The sequence below is a fragment of the Sordaria macrospora genome, chromosome 6 (assembly GCF_033870435.1).
Source record: "Sordaria macrospora chromosome 6, complete sequence".
In the NCBI taxonomy this organism is placed as follows: domain Eukaryota; kingdom Fungi; phylum Ascomycota; class Sordariomycetes; order Sordariales; family Sordariaceae; genus Sordaria; species Sordaria macrospora.
In genome coordinates, this window is record NC_089376.1 from 2912244 (window position 1) to 2919964 (window position 7721).

At 50.6% G+C, this 7721-nt stretch overlaps 2 protein-coding genes across 2 annotated transcripts; both read right to left on the reverse strand.

Annotated features, from left to right (window-relative positions):
- Window positions 1–1059: 1059 nt before the first annotated feature.
- Window positions 1060–2243, reverse strand: SMAC4_03617 (uncharacterized protein). The gene is made up of 4 exons (XM_066089981.1): window positions 2000–2243; window positions 1695–1939; window positions 1539–1639; window positions 1060–1478 (listed from the first exon to the last, which is right to left on the reverse strand). The coding sequence occupies exons 1-4, from the start codon at window positions 2041–2043 to the stop codon at window positions 1377–1379; spliced, it is 492 nt and encodes a 163-aa protein (XP_065947538.1). The 5' UTR covers window positions 2044–2243; the 3' UTR covers window positions 1060–1376.
- A 2163-nt stretch (window positions 2244–4406) lies between these two features.
- Window positions 4407–7186, reverse strand: SMAC4_03618 (uncharacterized protein). Its single transcript, XM_003351266.2, has 3 exons — window positions 6251–7186; window positions 5351–6184; window positions 4407–5262 (listed from the first exon to the last, which is right to left on the reverse strand). Exons 1-3 carry the CDS (start codon window positions 6465–6467, stop codon window positions 4706–4708), a joined length of 1608 nt encoding a protein of 535 aa, XP_003351314.1. The 5' UTR covers window positions 6468–7186; the 3' UTR covers window positions 4407–4705.
- Between the last annotated feature and the right edge of the window lie 535 nt (window positions 7187–7721).

Consider the following 7721-nt stretch of genomic DNA (forward strand, 5'->3'; position numbering starts at 1 on the left):
TGTATGAAAGCTGACAGGTGTACCGATCTCTAGGGAATGGACATGGAACGACTCGCAGCCAACGCAAGTCTGCTGATCATCGCCGGCTCGGAAACAACCGCGACGCTCCTGTCTGGAGCAACATATTTGCTGCTTAAGCATCCCGAGGCACTGAAGAAGCTGACTGAGGAAGTTCGCTCGACGTTCAAATCGGAAGAAGAAATCATCCTGTCGTCGGTGAGCAGCCTTGAGTACATGTTGGCCTGCTTGAACGAGGCCATGCGTGTGTACCCGCCTGTTCCCATTGGCATGCCCCGAGTGGTTCCCAAGGGCGGCGCGAAGGTTGTGGACACGTTCGTTCCAGAGGGTGTAAGTTTTTTTAGTTTTTTTTTTCACAATAACAACAGAAAGTTTCCTGTTATAGCGTGTTTGAGCTGACCGTTTCGTCCAGACCGTTGTTGCCGTCTGGCAATGGGCCACAAACCACAACGAGCAGCATTTCGTCGAACCTTTCGAATTCCATCCTGAGCGTTGGATGCATGACCCTCGGTTTTCCGATGACAGATTGGATGCGGTACAACCCTTTAATGTTGGACCTAGAAACTGTCTCGGAAGAAAGTTAGTGAAGAATTATCTTTGGTGTTTTGGCGTTTTTGTTCCCTTCGTCGGTTCTTTGACTGACCGCCCTTCCATTACAGCCTTGCAATCGCGGAAATGAGGCTCATCCTCGCCAAAGTCGTTTACAACTTCGACATGCAACTCGCAAACTCTGGCAAGGACTGGTTGGATCAACAGATCTTTGTCCTGTGGGATAAACACCCGCTTCCGGTCTATTTGACTCCGGTTGAGAGGAGCAATGTATAGTAGCTTGGGGAGACGGCCATGCTTGAAGAGGGCTTCAAGTAAGTACTGGACATGCCCGCTGGTTGGCTTCAATGATATGGGTATGACCCGGAACTGTCCCCTGGTCCCGTACGTCAGTGGACAAGACCGCAGAAGTAGATATCCAGACATGACTAGAAACTGGACAGTACCTGATCGTGAGAATGAAGTGGCGGGGAGGAGATCAGTGGTAACAGTCGAGACTTGTATCTTTCAATATTCAATTGGCTACAGACCTGTTCTCACGACATCCAGTGGCCAGGCAACGCCCAAAAGCCCATGTATTGTCTTCGTCATTGGTGTCCTGTTTCAGTTTCTCATACCGTAACAAGCACTAATCAGCATATCAACACGCCCGCAGGACGAGGCTTCAGACACCACCCGGAAACCCGTTTGCCAAGGAACTCGTGTGAACCCACTGAATAATCCAATACCAATAGCCATTACGATCTTATCCTTCAGACTTAATTCCCCAGCGTAGACACCGTTTAACTGTTTCTCCCACTGCACATAACCTAAGCACCGATACCGGCCATTTCACTCTTGTACTTCCCCGCAACCGGGCAGATGGCGCCCTCGCTGACGTCCTTCAAATCTGGATGTCCATGAACCCTACCCTAAACAGAATGATTGTGTCAGAAGGTAGAATGAAATTGTTTCGGGAAATATATTGGTACCTTGTGATGGATGATCTTGGCCTTGGTGACGGGGCACTCGGCATCCTCGGGGGCGCCCTCGGTGCTAGGGTGGTCGGGCGGGAGCACCGTCGTTGCTGTGCCTGCTAACAGTCAATACCCGTTTCTGTACTATAGCTATGAGGCAGTTCCACTAACCAACAACAGGGCAGACCTCGTCGTCCATCTCCTTGGACTTGGGCTCGTTGACGATGCGGCTGTTGAGGGCGGGGCAGGCCGAGGCGTCGTCCAAGCGCTTGAGACCATCGGGCTGGGACACTTGCGGGTGCTTATGCAGGTTGTGGTGGTGATCGGTCGAAGCTCCAACGACAGGGCATGTTTGGCCGGGTTGGGAGAGATCGATGTTGGGATGTGAGGGAGGAAGTGTGGAGTTTGTTGTGCCACTATCTCAGTTAGTATATTACACGAAGCACCCGAGAATTTTAAGGATATGGGTCGCTTACACGACGGGGCAGACTTGGGGGTTGGTCTCGGTGGCGCCAGTCATTGTGATTATTGGTGTTTTGTTTATGGGAGAAATAGGCTGGTTTGTGATGGTATCTGGAGACTTGTTGGTTGAGCTGATTCTTTCTCCTTTCAGTTGCGTGATCCGATGATGTATTGATAGATGGTATGGTGTTGTTCTGGAGGAGACCTTCAGTTTCCTTCTTGGGGGGACAAAGATCCAAGTACCTAATCTTATCTTGCGAGGGCCGTTCGTGAAACAGCGACGGACCAGGTGACCTCGACTTGCGTACTTACCACTAGCCGACGGGAAGCGAACAAACGGGCAGTTTCCTTTCCTTTGTTGGCAAAACGGAATGTTCGAGGCACAAGAGCGGTGACGGTGGTCAAGAAAGAGGAGGCAGTCACTGTGCCCCTTCTCTTCTCTTCTCCTCAAAACGGCCCCTCAAAAGAACGGGAAGAACGTCCCATGATGTTTCCCATGACGTATCCGGACGAGTGCACAGGGGCCGCTCAGTGACAGTCAAACGTTTCCATCCAATCACAGCAACCCAACCACTCCACAATCAGGGGACCGTGGGAAATGTGGAGCTGTCTCCTGGCCCCAGACCAATGAGTGGCCGTACATTGATAAGCCGCCCCTTGCTTCATGCTCGTCTTCTTTCTCGCTTCTCTTTCATCACATCACCAAATGCAAATGGACAGCGCGATCAAATGCATGGGACAAACTCTTTGACCGGCTGCCTGCTGTCCATCTGTGTATTTTCATTTCCCCCTGAGGCGGTCTGACGAGACAATCATATCACTTGTTCAGCTCTTATTCGGTCTCATTGTCGAACAGGGCATTTGAAGACAAAGGAGCAAAATGGAAGAGTGTGCCGCAACAACAACGCACACCACGCCTGCCGTGCCTCATTGATTGCAGTCTGCGGGAGACGAAGGTGGTTGCAAGGCAGAATCATGGCTGTCCCAACGTGTCATGATCGGCTATGCTCCAAGTTCCTTGGAGTGTCTTTGAACTCACCCAAGGCATTGCTATACTTTGATATAAACGTGGCCAATGGACTTGCGAATGCAGCGGCTTTTCGACGACAACACGAACACCACATCACTTTGAGCGCCTATCGAAGTCGGTTGATACCCAACTCGGTGCTACATCTCCAGCACTTGGCGGATTTTCATATGGCCTGGACAACTCCTCTCAAAGTGTGTGGACGACACACGGGCTTGCGTATGTTTTCCAAGTATCGCCAAGCGAGAGCTGTTAAAGCAGTTTGGCAAATATCTCGCCATGTCTTCGAAACTTCAGGTTTATACTCGTTGTCGCTTCCAACACCAGTGTTAGGGACATTGACAAGTATGGGGTAGACTATCGATTGCAGCTAGTCAAGATGGCCACATGGCAGATGCGTAGGTGAGACGGGGCGAGACGGGATGTAAGACGGGATGGAAGAGCTCGGATCAAAAACCATCACGCCGTCGGCAATTTCATCCTAACGTAAGCCTCGAGCTTATTTCAACCTCACACTCAGGCGATGGACGCTGTACCGGTATCCGTAGACTGTCCGACTGTCTGACCAAATTGAATCCATTATATTTTACACCTACTGGCACACACAACCAAACCGAGGTGCATGTATGACATCCCCGATGAATTCATTTTGATCGAGAGGATTACCTACATATAGCGGTATATAGATCGAAACCGTCAAGATACAAAGTCAAGTGGAAACCAGCCATCTTATCATTTATTTGCTGATCCATTTGGCATCTAAACCTATGCATGAGATGATGGTCCAAACAAAATACTCTGAGAAACACATCTGCTACCTACCTAGGGATAAGAAATACATTTACCTGATCACTTTCACTTCCTTAGTGAAAGCTGATGACAAAGTCCCTGCCTAAGGTACTGTAGAAAAAATAAAAAAAACCAGAAGTTCCAGAAGAAGAAGGTCATGTCTACCAAGGAACACCGCTGTTAGACCAAGACCTGTGAAACACCTACCCAAAGACGGGTTCAACCTTTCCATTTCACTTCTTTTTCTGGAAGTCTGGTCGAAAAGACGGTGCCTAGGTAGCGCGGAATGTTTCCGATGCTGCCGTGGGTACAGGAAGGACTGGATGGAATACGACGTGGTGAGAGTGAACTTTGCGAAAGATTATTTCACCAAAATACGACAATGGGGGTGGATTTTGGATGGATGGGTGAGCCCCAAGCAAGGATGTCTGATTCAAGAACTGCGTTTCGAGTCAAGTGATTTGATTTCAGGTTTTCATTTGAAGTAGGATCACGAGATTCTCTCTCTCTCGGGCGATATCATATTATCATTCATGTCACAGGAATCAGTCACACTATTCGGTGGGAAAGATGACAAAAAGGGATGGGGACGGAAAGAAGGTAACGTTAAAGTAATATATATGTGGATATGGAAGATTATATATAATCGAAGGCAGCCATTACGCCGTTATGTAGGTATATCCAGAAAATAGGTATTGACTTGACTCATGCAGCTTTCAACAAACGACATTTGCCATTTCTTGATCTTCTAATGCGACTTTCAACCGTCAAGTGTGATTGTATGTGGGTATCTTTTCACCAGCTTTCCTTCTCTCCAAGATGAACATTGACTACTACAGCTTGTTTTTTATTTCTTTTTCTCTGGTCTCTTCTAAATTCTTTTCGTTGGTTAGACAAAAATAATTTAGAGGAGCAAGCTGGCAGTTCCGAGAACGGCAGCCATGAGGACACCGGCGGAAGCGGCGCCCTTGGCAGAAACGGCGCCGCTGTCCTCCTTGGGGCCGTCGACGGTAATCTTGGGGCAGATGTCAGTGCCCTCGAGAGCGGACTTCTTGACCCAGATCTTGGGCTCGCCGGCGCCCATGAAGGCGTTGACCTGGCCGAGGCCGTCGGCGGTGGAGCTGGCGCAGCTGATGACCTCGACGACCTCGTCCGAGTCCTTGAAGCCGCCGACCGACATCTCGTAGCTGTCGCCCTTGGAGGACTTGTTGGTGATGCAGAACACGACCGCGTTGTCGGCGGGGCCCTTGGACTGGCAGAAGTGGTTGGTGTCGGCGATCAGGACCTTGGACGTCTTCTTGAGGTAGTCGGGCGACTTCTTGATGGCGTTCTTGCGGACCTTGTTGAGGGTCTGCGCGAGCACGTAGAGAGGGGCCGTGGTGTCGTACTTGGAGGTCCAGAGAGGCTCACGGTTGGAGGGAGTCTCGCCGCCCTTGAAGTGCTGCTCCTGACCTTGGTAGACTTTTTTTTTGGTGTGCGTGTCAGAATGGTGATCTCACGAAACAGCGAAAAATGAACAGATGCGAGCGTGACAGAGCAGGATGCTTACCAGTGGGGATACCGTCGGCCATAATAACGTAGGTCATGGCGTTCTTAGCGATGGTCAAATCGTCGTTCTGGCTGGCGAAGCGAGGCATATCGTGGTTCTCAATAAAAGTACCGAGGGCAAGAGTGTCGTTGCAGCTGTCAACAGCCTGGGCGCGGGTCTCGCCGAGGCGCTCAAAACCACCGCCGTTGAAGGCCTCGTTCAGGGGGTAGAAGTCGAGGTAGTTGGGCATGCCGGGGAGGAGGTTCTTGGACTTATTCTGGTAGCGGCACATGTCCTCTGTGACACCGGTCAAGACCTCACCGAAAGCGAAGACGCCGGAAGCCTCGACGAACTTGGGCAGGAACTCATCGTTGACATGCTTGGCGGCATCGATACGGAGACCGTCGATGGAGTAGGTTGAGACGAGATCCTTGATCCACTTGGTGAAGAGGGTAACAACGTCGGGAGACTCGGTCTTGATATCGGCGAGGGCGACGCCATAGGGATAGAGCCAGCAGTTCTGGTAGTTGGTGGAGTTCTCCCACTCGGTAACGTTGCAATACGAGTGGAAGTACTTCTCGTTGTTGAAGGGCTTGAACTTGGAGTAATCGACCTTGGGGGGAACGATGTTGTCGAACTTTTGCGCCATGTGGTTTACGACCACGTCGACCATGAGGTACATGTCACGCTTGTGAAGCTCATCAACGAGCTCCTTGAGGTCCTCCTTGGTGCCGAACTTGGGGTTGACCGTGGTGAGATCCTGTGACCAGTAACCGTGGTAAGGCTCACCCACGGCGGTGTCCTCGTCTATGTTCTTGTTGACGGGGCTGATCTGGATGGCATCGAAGCCCATACCTGTAACATATTATGTCGGCTGCTGGGCTTACAAAAATGGCATGAGACAGGCTGGGCCAAACTTACCTTGGATGTAATCCAACTTGTTGGTGAGGCCCTTCCAAGTACCACCGCAAAACTCGTACAGCTTGCAGTCCACCTCACCACCGTCGGTGCGGGCGAAGCGGTCGATCATGACCTGGTAGATGGATCGAGACTTCCACGCCTCAGTATCGGCGGCAGCAGCATAACCGGAAAAGCTCAAGGCGGCCGCAATGGCGCCTGTCAAAAGAGATGACCGCATCTTGTCGTGTGTTTCTCACGGATGTTGGCTTTGTCGTCGTTGTCGTGAATGGTAGTTTGGGTCTCAACGAATGACTCTTTCTCGTCCCTTTCTTTTCTTCCTTCTCAAAGAGTGACTGATTCTCCAATCTTTCGACACCGTCCATAAAACGAGGGGAGGGATGGCGCAAAGGGGAGGAAACAAAAGCGAGTGTCTATGGGCAAACCGAGGAGTGGAAAGACCGATAAAAAGAGCGTGGGCGAAAAGAAAAACGGGATTCAATTCGCGATATACTACAAAAATGAGTGACTGGTGGACTGGCGAAAAGCGACTGGCACCGGAAGGACGGGACTTTGTTGGATTGTGGAGAGGACGGAGTGGATGGGGAAGAAAACCTTAAGATGAGTTGGGATGGCTAGAGTTTAGGGGGGGAGGTCGTCCAAGTACGAGGAGGTACAAGGACGGTACCAGTCAGGAACGGCTACGATTGGCTGGCCGCGCCTCTTTTACCTCGGAAGGGATGGTCTCATTTGGATGGCCCTGCTCGGGGATGCTGGTCGCCAGCGAACCACGAGACCCAAAAGAAACCCACGAGGCACGAAGGCCCACGAAAGGCCCATGAAAGGCCCACGATCAGTGCATGACCCAGCTGCTACCTGCAAATCACCAACCTAATGCCGCTGAGATCTGCCAGCCCGCAGCTGGAGGCATGGGACGACTCTCGAGCCGCTACAGCCTCGACAGCGAAGCGTTTTTTTCCCTCTCTTTCTTCCACGGACGACGGCACAAGGGCGGCAGGAAAACGGCCAGGTCGTGGAGAAAGGGTAGCCAAGGGGTTAGGGGGGGGATAGAAAGGGTTACCCTTTTGGGAGCCCAGTCTAAAAGCGTCTCATGTCTTGAAAAAGGGGTGGTGCGTAAAGCGTCGACACATTGGTACGTACCGAGGCCTACCTCCTTCTCAATTAACCTTATCTCTTAATTACCATTTTTTAATAGTTTAAATTTATCTAGAGTAATATCTACGCTATAAAGTAGGTAACGTATCCACGCAATTCAGCTGGCCCAAAAGGGAATTTTTGTTATATTTTGCTTTGTATTAGGTTACGGAGGGTAGAATATGAGGATTATAAGTTTCAAAATCGACTTTAGACCTTCGTCACTTGGAAAGTAATAGTAATTGCGGGTGGCAGATGTAGTACGTACTAAAGTATCGAAGCTTTACTCGAAGATTGCAGTAAGCTTAACTTGGCTAAGCTTTTTTTGCCCTCTCCCTAT